A 14,169-nucleotide genomic window follows, 5' to 3' on the forward strand; every position below is an offset into this window, starting at 1 on the left:
ATAGAGGAAAAAACCAAAACTTCTCAGACTGAACATTTCATTTTACCACCAACATGGACTAGGAGAGGGGTCTTCAATTCCAGGCCTCGAGGTTGGGCGGCCTTCAACTTTCAGATGCGACATCCTCATCTGGACCTTCCCAGATTGTTTGAAGGTATAAATAATTATAGTGAATATAAATTGCTGTAAAAAGTACTTTTCAAAAACAGATTTTATACCAACTGGTTTAAATGTATGCGAGTTTCAGGTACATAAAGGAAAAACAGCGTGTTGTTTTCAGCAAAATCAGGTTTATTGACAGGTTGTACCAGTATACATATTGGTAGAACAGACAGATACATTGGCGACTTGCACAGTATGCGAATGTGGAAGAAGAAGATGTGAAAATGTGCTACAAAAAGGCTTCAATTACTCACACTACCCAAGCAGGGTTAAGACCAAGATACAAAATTAAGACCACTGGGAGGTTCCTTTGTGCAAATCAAAAAGATATCTACATATTAATAATTACAAAACTAATGTACAAACTATACACACAAAAGACTTCTGAAAAATGTACATAGAAATATATAAAAAAAGAACTACAGAGCTAACTACAAAGGAGACACTTAGCTTTTAATCAAATGCAAAATACCACTACAGTTAAAGATTTCGCTATATTTCTTTTCCATTTTTGATCTCTGTAAGAGTCAAAAACAATGCAACTCATGTAAATATTACATTCACAAAAACTAAAGAAAATGACAATAGAGGAAGACGTAACCCTTCTTTGAACAAGTAAAAAAAACAAAAAAAAACCCTGAGACAAAAACAAAAAAAAGAACTGAAACAGATAAGCATCTCCTTCAACGTTCTCTCCTGCGAGCTTGTTGCTTTTTTCAGTTGCAGAGCAGAGTACAAATTTAGCTCACCAAAATTGAGGGAAGCCCGAGTCCAAAGGCTAAAAATACAGAGAGGAAGAATATTTCTGTGCACAAAATAATACACTTTCACAAACGACTTGCTTCCTTCACCGCACGGCCGGCGGAGGGGAGGTCCAATTCAAATAACACACACCTGAGTAAACGTGTCAGGCGAAAGGGAGAGGGAGCTTCACTGTAAAACATCCTGTCCATAAAACTGGAAAAGGACCAGAGTGGGTCCAGTCTGGTCACAGTAGCTTATTTGTCCCAGGAGGAGGAAAGAGAAGGAGCAGAGATGACTGCGAGGTCCGCTGGAGTAATCATGGCAACCGCTCCCGCTCAGACTGCTTCCATGAGAAAGTTACACAAGAAAGTCAGAGTAAACAGATCAGGAGGGTGGGGGGGCGGGAAGAGAGGCCGCAGACTCTCAGTCTCTGGGCTGTTTCCAGGCCTCTGGTCCTCTGCAGACTCATCAGAAGCCCCAACGAGAAGACACAAACCCCTTCTTCTTCATCTTCCTCCTCCTTGGAGCCAGCAGAGAGACATATATATGCCTGCATACCAGACACCGCAGCTCATCTGGGGGGGAAACAGAAAAGAGGGAGATTAATGTTTAGGTCCTGTGAACTCTGCTGTGGTTGAACACTGGGCAAGGCCAAGTCTTCATCAGCTTATCACCATCATGCCATTTTATCGGGCTTACCCATAAAATGTTATTAATTCCTCACATTTAACCAGAGTCGTCCTGTTATGTGGGATTACGCCGCTCGGCCGGGTCATGTTCTCAAGGCATAAATACTTCAGGGTTTGAACAAAGAGAACCCGACTTTGAAAATAAGCTTCTTTGCATTCAAATAAGAAACTAATTCAAAAAAAGAAATACAAAAAAAAACAAAAAAACATCTGCTTTCTTCAGATAAAAGTTCAAATGGCAAATTGCCTTCTTAAAGTCGCATTCTCCAAATTCCTGCACATGGAAGTAGCATTTTTCACGACAAACGCCATAATGAGTTCTTTTGAAACCCTCATCGCAGGCTTTCTGTGCAACCCCAGATAACTCTGCGTCTAATTTACCACGCCTGCTAACATGAAGGAATGTTTCCCTGGATATCTGGAGGGATGGGAGGGGTTGCAGAGAAACTTCATCATGGTGTTTGCTTCTGATTTGCGTGTTTCTGATGATAGCTCTGCTCTTGCTCTCTGCACTGCAAGTTACAGCCTTAAACATCAGCGCTCCGCAGCAGGCGGAGGGTTATTTTGGTAAGCTCTCATTGTCGCAGCTGGCATTACAGGAGGCATCCATGTGCTACGCAGGACTGTTGGAGTTGTGAATAATCAGCCTGAGGCACAATAGTTGGATCCAGGTAAAAGCTGCTGGAACAGCAACAGGGTGCAAACAAGTCTGAGGCATACTTTCAGAGATCGAAGAAAAACAATCCGAACATTAAAATGCCTCAAAGCAGAAACTTGTTTGATTCTTCACAAAGGATGTGAACATTCAGCACAAACAGACGTTGCAATATTTTTGTTTTTACAAAATAAAGTGTGCTATTATGCAGAAGACGGAGCAAGAATCTTGAAAGATTTGCTTGGAGGAACTGGGATATTTTAAGGCAGCAAACACAAAAAACAGGCGAGTGCCATCAGTCCTGCATCAGAGCTGATATTGGACAGGGAGCGTAGGTGGTGCAATACAGGGTCTGACTCACCATGACACAGCTCCTACTCAGCCTGTACTCCTGTACCACTCCAGGCTAAACATGCAATCTCCGTTTGCTGCTTTGGGTTTTACCCTAAGCCCAAAACACGGAGTAAAAAAGGGTGCTAATTTTATGGATTAAAATCAAAACGACTGCAAAACGTCGCAGATGTCACGTTTGTGGAGATGGATGTGCATTTTCCCCTTAATCTGTGTGCAAGCATAAATTTAAGCAAAGAGTTGTTCACTAGGCTGCAACTCCATGTTTCCAATTTTAAATTCCCTTCTGACAGACGATACCTCTCTTCAGAGCGTAAAAAAGTGCGGACCACCCACAGGAGGAAGGCTACAAACCAACACTCTGAAAACTGTTCTTGCATAACAGTTCACTAGGAAAAATCTAAAGTCAGCCAAGGTTATCGTCAGCAGAACAAAGCTTTGCAAAAACCCACATCTGAAATCTTTCACAAAATTGTAATTTATGCATCTCCCGTTCCTGGATGATATCCATCCATCAACTTGCCTTTCTGAGATTTAACTGGAGGTGGTGCTGAAGCAAAACTCGTCACGACGCAAACTGAAGCTTCTGGGGAAACGAGGAGGTACTGCCACTTCCACAGAGCTGAGCAAAAGTAAAGGAACAACAGATGTTGGTATAAAAAAAACACACACACACACACACACAAACAAAAAGCTACTCCTACTCCAACCTGAGCTTTGTTGCACACTTTAAAAGCTGCTGCTGATGCAGCTAAATGAGGAGTGGGGTTATCAGCCACTGGACACAAATGAACTTTGGTCCATATTGAGCTCTTCACAGACAAATTGAAATCATTTATGCATTTCAGTTCAAAAAGTAAAACTTCATGTCCATCTAAAAATTTTATTTGAGCAATTTCTAAAAACAAACAAAAAAAACAATACATTTTAAAGCTATTATTTTTCAACCACACTTTTTCCTTCCACTCAATTTTTCGGAAATATATCTAGCATTCTGAAGAGTCAATATCTTGGGCAAAACACCTTTTTGTGTGTTGTCCTACTTTTAGATGCAAGCTGTATCCACAAACTTACCAAACGCTTCACGCTAACCTCACGGTTCCCACATCAAGCCTCAGCTCCCTGAGCCACACCAACAGATCCTGCCCCCAACCAGCAACAAGCTCCACTCCGTCTCACACACACTTCCTCTAATGTTACATGTCAAGGTCGATAACATGCAGCCCTGAGCAGGATCATTTACACACATCCCCTTTCACCCACATCTCAAGCTATTATTAATATTAAAACGATCACCAGCTGCCCGATTTTCTTTAGAGCCTTGTGTCTGCAGCTAAAACACGTTTTAAAGAAACGCTGATTTTAGCCGTTACGTCCCAAAGCAAAGCCCTTCGTTAGTGGCCTGTTCTGGGTTTAATAACGACCACCAAGACGTCCGTCCTGCAATGACCCACACATGACTAGACCTTGCTTCATCTCCATGAGTCTGATGGAGGATCCTGCAGCAAACAGGAATGTTAAAGCCGGGACAAAGATGATCAGTGGGACTGAACGTGCTCCTCTGATTAATTACCAGACGGCCAGCCATTCCATCCTGCCTCAGCTGGTTGTCTGAAGAGGCCGCTGGAACTGTATGACAGCTCGTCTCTTTTTAAGGCTGTAATCTAATTAGTCTGGGTGATTATTCAGCCATTTCAAACGTCGCCTTTCCTTTACCTTTTTGTTACCCTCGGCATGGAGAAAAGGCCAATAAAACCTCCATTAGGTTTATGCTAATGCGGCCGGCCGTGCAGAGGGGCTGTAATGTGGTGAACTGATTACTCGAGGGACCGCAGGAGAAGTGTGTATCTGCGCTGAGGTGGTGGAGGGAGTCGTTGTCGTACGCAGATGCCGCAATAAAAGCTCCTTTCAGCTCGTGTTCCTGGTGGCCCTCACAGCGAGGCATTAATAAAACATTAGTATTGAGTGACTGGGGGGCCCCTGCGCTCCTCCTCCCCGATCCTGATGCGACCTTTCCATTTTACAGCAGCTGTCCGAGCCCGCCAACGAGTCCCACCGCCCCCCCCCCGACCTCTGCAGGTGTACCCTGCCACAGAGAGCTGCCAACTTCAGGAGAGATCCGGCTATAAGAGGCGGGTGTTTATGTGTGCGCATCTTTGGGGTCTGGTAGAAGGGAGTGATAGGGCTGGGAAAGAAACCTTTAAAATAGATAACAGGCATTTTGTGGATGTTTTGGCTTAGTGGGAAAAGGAGGAGATCTGGAAGTACGACTGTATGTGTAGATCTCCAGTTACACCCCGTCTGCGACCAACAGCTAACTAATAACCCTGAGATCACACTAAGAGAGAATACTATTGCTACCCGAACTTTAATTATCGCTGGTGAAGAAGCTGGTTTAATTACAGGTAAGCCCTAGAGACTAACGCAGCTTTACTCGCTGGAAGGATAAAAATAAAACAAAAGCCTTTATTTTAGCTGAGAAAAATCAATCTAAGGAAGCCTGACTCATTTCAGCTGAGATGTTTTGAGAGGGTTTCTTGCTTCTGCAGTCCATTCTGAAGCTGAGCTGCTGCCATTTGAGCGCTGTAAAGCTTATTCTTGTATTGATTTTAATGAATGTATTTGTGGTTAATGTAATACTTCGCTGGTCCGATGGAAAAACGTCATGGGGCTCTCTCTAATGGCTGCCAGCTGCATTCCCACTACAAATGTGCAAAAAAACCATTTTCAATATTCTGCTAATGTCGATAAAACACAATTTCGTGATTGCTGTGTTTCCATTAAGTAAGAACTGCAATTACAACCAAACGTGAGCAAGTCTGTACACTTAAGTCTTCACAAATCACGGAGCCGATGGATGTAAACACTTACATGAGCTATATTTATAATTCAGCCACGGCTCTGGTGCTCATCATCCATCTGCCATCAGAGGAGACGTTGGCATCTCATTCGGGTGGAGTTACAAGCCCCTTATTCTTGGGAGCAGCCAAGTATGCGGCCATTTTGGGAAAAGGTGGCCAGTGATTTTACAGAACCGCTATTGATTCAACACTTGAATGGACAAACTCGGGTTTTGATAAACTGCGCGACCCCTCGTGGAGCAAGTTGCACATTGTCCAAAGAAGCCAGTGGCTACAAATAAACTTGTTGCTGCTGTAAACAAACTGGCGTTGCTCATGTGATGAGGAAAAAAAAAAAAAGTTTACACAAATACCTCGATACAGCTGGGGAAACCACTGAAAAATGGTGAGTTATTCCATTAAGCAAATTTATTTTATGGTCAACGGAAAAATGGCTCTGTTGCGTTTATTTTTTTAAGCTTAATTTTAAATATATTATTTGCCGTTCAAGCAAATAAATCTGCAAATTACACCAATATCTATGCATCAAACTAGACATCATGATAGTCGCTGTGACTATTAAATACTTCCAATGGAGAATGAAGTAGGGCTAAGGGTGAAAAAGAGGTCGAGTTTTTTGCTGATGGGGATCGGAGCTGTTTACTCCTGCCTTGACCATAAAGACAAACCTCACTGTTTAAATGGTTACAAATACTTTTCCATCAGCAGCAGCTTCTGGCTCGCTGCTCCAAGTCTGTGGTCTGCCACATCTAATGGAGGAGCACGAGGCAAAGAAATACAGTAGGTGGCGACCAAAAAGGGCAGGGGACAACAATCTGACACGCATCACGCGGCCACGTTAACAGACGTGGACTAACGGGAACGCAGACCACACCTTCATTCCTGCTGAATTAGAACTGGGTCGGCTGGCTCTTTAAGCGACCAGCGATGTCAGCAATGTGCCGGCCCGTGTGAGCGAGTCTGAGGGTAGTAAGAGTGGAAAACAAGTGGTTTTTACTACTGCGTAAAAACCAACAATACTACCAGTGAATACTTGAACAGCTGACTGGTGGTTTTCAAAAGGGAAGGGAACGAACACACGAACACACACACGCACACGCACGCACGCACGCACGCACACACACACACACACACACACACACACACACACACACACACTTTGTTTTCTCTCTAACCCCAGCTGAATGTTGACAGCCTCCGGAGAAATGTATTTTTAGGCAGGCGTTAGACTCAGCTGCCAATCTCTGCAGAATATGCTTTATGCTCCTGCTGGTCTTACTCACACTTCAATTTTTCTCCTACTTTGAGATGATTTTATGTTTTCCTTATATTCTAATGAGGTTCCACCACAGGTCAGGTCGGGTCACATATGAAACTACTTGAGGTGGGTAGGATACACAGAAATTGTATTCAAGTAAGAGTAGCACTACTTCAACATATTCTAATCAAGTAGAAATAGCTGTCCAAAAAAGTACTCGAGTATTTGATAAAAAGGCTGCTCAAGTACTAACTGATCAGAATATTCAGTTAGTACTTGCAAAAGAAAAACTTTTTTCCAAAATCAGCTTCTTTCACTAACAAAAACTAAAGAATTTGTTTCTGGCTAAATCAAGTTTCTTCTTCATTTGGTGAAGTTCCTCACAGTGGGTAGAGTATCCAAAAATTTTACTCTAGTAAGAGTAATGATACTTCATAATAAAATTACTCAAGCAAAAGTAAAAAGTACAGCATAGTAAAAAAATACTCCTGAAAGTACATTTCTCCAAAAACTTACTAAAGTAAACGTAAGTGAACATAAGTAACGAGTTACGACTCAACTCTGAAAACTCCTAACTGAGGTCCGAGAAGGCATTAACCCTCCATAACACTCGTATCACCTTTTCTCCTTCAGGCTCCAAGGTCTCAGGTAGAGAAAGAGAGGACACGTGAGGAAAGAAGTTTGACTTGATGGGCCAGAAACTGGAGTTCTTTTTTTTTTTTTTCTTTTAAACACCCCTCCTCCCAGCTCCGCGTTAATTAGGCATACATGTCGTCAGCAGCAGTGGGCTGGTCGGTGTAACTGAGAATTCACAGGGATGTGCTGCCTTGATCTTTTACAGTCAGGCTGTCTGTCTCCATCACAAAAAGAAAAAACAAAAATCCCTCCACTGCCATGGCGACAGCAGCTGCATACTGCTAAGCCCCCAGCTCCACCATCTCCAGCTGTTTACTGTACACACCAGCCACGCCTAAGCCCTTTGCTCATTACTTGCTTCCTCCTAAAACGCCTCCAAAACTGGCGCCTGTTTGGAGTCTATCAGATGAAAAAAAGGACTTATAAATCTCAAGTAAACTTTTACTGAATTCACTGTTGAATTTAGTCTGTTGACTTTTAAAAATAACCGTTTTGAATCTGTGACATAATTTTCTCCTAATGTTTAGGAAAGATAAAATTTGTGATATTTTCACAATTCACTGTTCTCCAGCACCACTTGAACTTTGTCCCATTTCAACTATTCAACATTTAGGACATTCAGCATTTGTGTACCGTGACTTCCTATAGAAAATGTCTCGTCTTGAAATCATTCGTGCTTTTCGAAGGACAATTTACTCTCTCCCACTTGGCAACAAACGGTCAGTTCTCAAACCAGGAATCTTTGATGCATCATTAAATTTTATTTAGCTGGAATGTCTTATAACTTGATACACCTTCATTGGACAGAGTGTTTTTGATGAGATTCAGTTATGTTTTCTAAACATCTGATACAGCATTTTGAATTTTTAGAATATTTAAACTTCTTTAGGAAGTCTCATTTTCAATTTATATTACTTTAATGTTTTAGTGATTTTACAATTAAAACAAAGCTTATCTTTTTCAGCTAATTTCTAATACAGAAACTAATCACTACAGATTATTGAACTCAGAAAATGTCACTTCTGAGTTCACTGCCGTGATTCGATTTGCCCTCTCTCCCTTGTGTTTTGTGAGATTTCTCTAAAAACTCTTCCATGCTTGGGTATGCAGCCATGGCAACGGATTATATAAAGCTACTTCAAAAAGTTGGACAACCAAGCAATAAAATGAAGTGCAGGAGCCCCTGCTGTTGCATAACTAGCTGGCTGAACTGTTTTTGTTTTGATTATTGATTGAATTCAGCTCGCAAACCAGGTCACATGACATGGAGTCCAAAACTTACTCTACCACCCAAGGGCGCATTAAAATGGCCTAAACTCGCACATCATTCAGCCTTTCCTCTTCTCATTTTTCTCATTTCAGCAGCCAGGCCCCTCCTTAAGCTCTCTCTGCAAATACTGAAAGATACGTCAGGGGAAAACCTTTTATCCAGCACAAAAGTGTGAAATTTGCCACCTGTCCTTTCATGAGGCAGATTGAGCTGCTCAACTCCTAAAGCAGTCTGGTATGATGTGAGTAAATTATATTTCCATATCCTGGAGACGGCGCACTGCCTTCTCCCTCGCCGTGTCCCTGAAGCTATAAAAAGACCCCTGAACTGCTGTTTATCCTTCGAAGAGAACAGATTGCCCTGTCAACACATTCTAATCCTATAATTCAATGTATAAATAAGCAGACATCTGCAATATTTTTATGTGGACGAAGTGACAGCGACATATGATCTTACGAAAAAAAAAAAGTTGCTTCTGAACGCATCCAGAGGGCACTTTAAATGATACGTCGCCTCTTCCACCTGCTGCCAGTTACTGTCTAACAACAGCTTGTCCATCAGGCAACCCTGACCCCTGCGGATCAAGCTGCCTCACTCAACTCTCCCATCCACACGAGCACAGACCTGATCAGCCGACTCTACACCTCACTCCGCTCTGTGACGGAGGCCTCAGCTCACAGTCCCGGCTTTGTAATTAGCAGAGCCGCTGACATTCTTTCTGCCCCATAAACTCCAACATGTTTGTCCAACACCCGGCACTTAGATAATCTTTAACAGCCGTAACCCCTGGCAACCTGCAAAACAGTTTGCGGCTTTAAAGTGACCGCCTCAGGTTCAAAGTGGCACTCGCCCAGGCACAGAATGTAACAAGGTGGCAGAAGCTGGTTTACACTGCAGCTGAAGTTTGAAACCAACACCAATGTTTAGTTTGCTTCCAAGGAGCCAAACCTTCTGTAGAAGACTGCAAGATAATATGACTCCTTAGAAGTTAGGTATAAAGAAATTCAGTATGACTAAAGACTTTTAGACGTTAATGGAAGCTACTCACCTAGAAAAGTTGCAGAGCCCGTGTGTCTAAGACGGCAGGTACTTCCATGTGCTGACGAAGGCAGTAGGAATGAGTGAGTATGGCACACTGGTCACGCTGTCCCAGGAGTCTGATGATGGATCGTAACAGTCTAGCGTCTTACACCTCTGAGCCCCAAAGTACCCTCCAACCACATACAGCTTGTTCCCTGATGCCACCGCGTGACAGCTGATCCGTTTGGCCGTGACATCACCGAACTTCGACCACTGATACGTCTCGCTGTTGAAGCGGTACGCAGAGCTGGCCGAGAACTCCGTGTCGCCTCCGATTACGACGACGTGGTTGCCGACGACCGCCGCTGCCGTGTACCGCCACAGCTGAGGGCAGGCGGCGGGTACGGACCACCGGTTCTGGCAGGGGTCGAAGCACTGCACCTTGGGGTATTTGTCTCTGTTCACGCTGGTGCCTCCGAAAGCAAAGAGTTTGTTTTTGGCACCGACAACCGCGGCATTGCTCACGCCTTCCCTCAGCGGGGCGACCAGGGTCCACTTGTTGCTCTGCGGGTCGTACTGTTCGACTTGTTTTAGAGACACGGACGGAGACGCAGGGAAGGATCCCGCCAGCGACGTGTGTCCTCCCACTACGTACAGCACGTGGTCAAGCTCTGCCGAGCCGTGTCCGAATCTGGCCACCAGCATTGGCGCTGCTTTTGACCACTCGTCGTGCAACGTGTCGTAGACCCAGACATCCTTGGAGGCTCCGTTTTCAGAGCCGCGGCCTCCAGTAACATAAACCTGGAGAACAAAGAGATACAACATAAATTCGAGTCGAAGACATGCTACAAAATAGATTTCCTGCAGTTTAGATTACACACATACCTTACAACCAATGGCACAAGCACTGCACTCCTTCCTGGGGCTTGGGATGTCTGTTTTGGGTGTGATCTCCTTGGTCTTGTTGTCAATCATGTAGACTTTGTCACACATGAATGTCTGTCCCCCCAGAAGCAGCAAGGCCTGGCTCACTTTTCTGGGCCGCGCACAGAACCCCGTCACAATGCCGTCGTTCTGGAGGATCCTCATCTTGCACCGCACTGCGTCTTCTACGATCTCCCGGCCCACCTTGTGGCACATCACCAACTCCTCCGAAGCGACGTTCTTCAGCAGATAGGCCTCTGGCAACAGGGCCAGGCGCACGCAACGCAGCAGATCAGGCAACTCACTGTGCCGCCGCTCCATGTCCGCCTTCACCCAGTCGATGACAGCCTCGTACACCAGGCTCTCGTCCTCCACCTCCAGCTCCTCACTGAGGATCAGCTCCTGGACTTTATCTTTGGGTAGGCTGAGGAAGTCCTCCGTTCTGAAGAGAGTTGCGAAGTTCGCCAGGCACATTCTCCACGACAGCTCATACAGCCTCTGACACTGGTGGGCGTCTGACAGAAGCATCATCCCGAGACAATTAGACGGATGGAGGTTCTTCTCTAGGAACTCTGCCGCTGCGTCCCGGATGTCATGGAACTGAAGCATGTCCCCGGCTTCCAGCAGCGACTCCGCGTTCTCCTCATTGATGATGACCCGGGCCGAGTAGGCATAGTCAAGCAACAGCTCCAGTACTTCCGGGTGGAGGGAGTCGTGAAAGTTGACGTCAGCATCCCGACTCTCCCTGAGCCCGCCGCTGAACATGGCCTCAAAGTAGCGGCTACAGGAGGCCAGGACCGCCCGGTGGCATGGGAAGGAGCGGTTGCCGGCTTTCAGCACGACGTCGGTGAAGACTCTTCGCTTGCGCAGCAGGTTGAGCTGAGTCAACAGGCTGTCGGCATGCGACGTCTTGTGAAACAGCTGGATGTTCATGGAGCCGGAGCTGGAGCGTGACTTCCGGTTTTCGTGGTTGCTTACAGACATCTTGACTTTGACCTGGCAACAAAAGACAGTAGAAAAAATGTCAATAAACTGCATCAAAGCGGCCAACTTAATTGGATTTTTATAGCATTTTTTTGTTTGGCTTGTACTGAGGAAGACGTAAAATCCAAAGGAAGAAAATACAGAAAAATTGCCCAATTGGTTGATAAACAAAAAATTTAATAATGGATGGAATGACAAATGGAAAAAAAGATAATTTGACAGATAAATATTTGGATAATAAGTGGATAGTGCTGGATGGACAGGAAAACTTGATATATAAACAAACAATTATGAATTCAAAATTAGATGAAAAGAACACATGGATGGAAAAAGATATTGACAAATGAATGGACAGAGGGTTGCACAAACAAATGGATGGATGCATAATAAATAGGTAATTAGATAATTTTATCTTTCCCTACACCAGAACCCTCTGTACCTTCTTTTGATGTGACCATTACTTCCTTGCCATATGTATGAATAACCCCAGTAGATGATGAATGATTGTTCAAAAATAAAACCCTTGCATCAGCTGAACGGAAATGAACTTCAGACTGTAGAGAGAGATGAAAGGAGACGAGATAAGAAGCACTCCCATTGCAAAACCAGTGTGTACACTGCATGCCACAGAGATGTACACTGTAAAATCAATAAAACGCACATCGCAGTCAGGCCTCAAAGACAAAAAAAAAAGGGGGGGAAAAAAACTATAAAATGACCTACATTGACTTGTCGTTCAGTGTAATTACAGTAAGCTAAAGAAGAAACACCTGGGCGTGCTATCCTGATTCACATCTCACTGCCCCTATAAACAATTGAGGACTGAGTCACCAGATGAATTCCTGCATGCTTGTTCTGTTCCTCAGCTGGATCACATGCAAGATGGTGCCAAAGGCGAAGCTTTAAAGCCCACATTTGAAGTGACACCTCAAACCAGCTCCTTCGGGACCAAATTATATAACCAGACTGACACACAATAAAACAGAAACCTCTTCCAGATCATTTGAGGAGCCAGAATTACAGCTCCCGCACAGAAATATGTTGAATAATACGCTACAGCTGAATCGACGCACCTTTATTATGGTAATTACCTCCTAGAGAGAAAAAAAAAAGTCCAGGCTTCATAAAGGCTGCACTCTGCTTGAAAGCGACCAAATAAATATCTTCCGCTTAAAAGCTCCTTTTGTTTCAAAGTAGATAAATTTAAGTCGACTATTCACTCCGGCTGAAAAGGCCGGACTTCCGTGGAGGGACTCTGAGTGAAACCTAACTGGGTTTTGTGCAGCAAATGGGAAACTCTGGCCAGCAGATCACCATGCGCTCAACTTTCCTCCTAAGTTAGCAGCAGTCTAAAAAACATCCTGCAGCTTTACAGCCGAGATCAAAGCGTCCCGAATTACAGCCTAAAGCCAGTCCCCTTCCAAACACACACTTTTATGGGGACAGAGAAACGCCAAATGAGCATAAATCCGTATTTAAGGTAAATATTAAGCGTCTTGAAGCTTACCTTTGACACGAGCAGAAGGGCCGATCCAGATTCCTTTATCTCGGCTACAACTTCGTCTTCGATCTCTCTGAAGTTGCGCCGCAATTTAGACAAATCTGCTTTTTAAATCCACAGCTAAATCCCACACTAAATGGCTAGAAGATGGTGAAGACGGACGGGCCATTTGTTTGTTCTAAAACTTGGAGTGTGTCCGCGTAGGAACAACGTCAAAAGTTAGTAGCTCCGAGGACGACGGTTGAAGCCCGACAGGCAGCGAGTCTGAATCGAAAGAAAGAGCAGAGGCAGCAGTGGAACTCCTCTGACTCCGCCCACCTCGCTGCAGCTGACCAATCAGCTGCCGCCTCCGCTGAAAAGCCTTCCTTTGTATTCATTCCTCATTGTCGCAAAAGCGCTGCAATAAATCAGCCAAAAACACCTGTCATTGGGTGCTTAAGCTGACTTTAACAGTAACTTTATTGAACTTGGAGCGGAATTGAAAATGTGATGGCCATTCCTTCCGAAGCGCTGACTTTGTTACACTCATTTGTGTTCATCCATTCTGCATGAAGTTTTAAGATTTTTTTTCTTCTTTTTTTTTTTTTTTTTTTTACATTTCTGCAACATTTCACAAATGCCATGCATCAAAACATACACACATGCTGCTCCCAACCCATTTTGGTTTATTCAGATTATGTTTGTCATTGTAATAGGTTATGTGTATTTTTATATGTATGCTATGACTGCATGGTCTCAGAGTTCAAGTTTGTGAATCCTATTACTCTAAATTCAAAGGCATTTAGGTATCCTTGCATCCTGATTCCTGACATACATTTCTTATTTGGACCACTCTTCAAATACATACTGCCTATATTTATACTTTATATTTCCCCTACACATAAAAACAGATATGTCAGCGTCACAGTTAGAAAGAGAAAGGGTTAACAGGCATACTTGGTGTCAGAAACACAAGTTACTGACACCTCTTTCAAAATATCACAGAAAATAAGTAAATTGCTTTGGGAAAAAACAACAACTCTAAAAGTCTTCTTTTAGGACATTTTGGCATTATGTCAATAGTGAAATGTGTCACAAGTTCATGGTGTTCACCAATACTTTTTATTGTCATTAT

At 43.8% G+C, this 14,169-nt stretch overlaps 1 protein-coding gene across 1 annotated transcript; it reads right to left on the minus strand.

Annotated features, from left to right (window-relative positions):
• Positions 1–270: 270 nt before the first annotated feature.
• Positions 271–13,910, minus strand: enc3 (ectodermal-neural cortex 3). Its single transcript, XM_014998871.2, has 4 exons — positions 13,062–13,910; positions 10,532–11,566; positions 9,675–10,447; positions 271–1,481 (listed from the first exon to the last, which is right to left on the minus strand). Exons 2-3 carry the CDS (start codon positions 11,552–11,554, stop codon positions 9,701–9,703), a joined length of 1,770 nt encoding a protein of 589 aa, XP_014854357.2. The 5' UTR covers positions 11,555–11,566; positions 13,062–13,910; the 3' UTR covers positions 271–1,481; positions 9,675–9,700.
• Between the last annotated feature and the right edge of the window lie 259 nt (positions 13,911–14,169).

This window comes from Poecilia mexicana, unplaced genomic scaffold (genome assembly GCF_051168715.1).
Source record: "Poecilia mexicana isolate PSO_F unplaced genomic scaffold, ASM5116871v1 scaffold_4, whole genome shotgun sequence".
NCBI classification, from domain to species: Eukaryota; Metazoa; Chordata; class Actinopteri; order Cyprinodontiformes; family Poeciliidae; genus Poecilia; species Poecilia mexicana.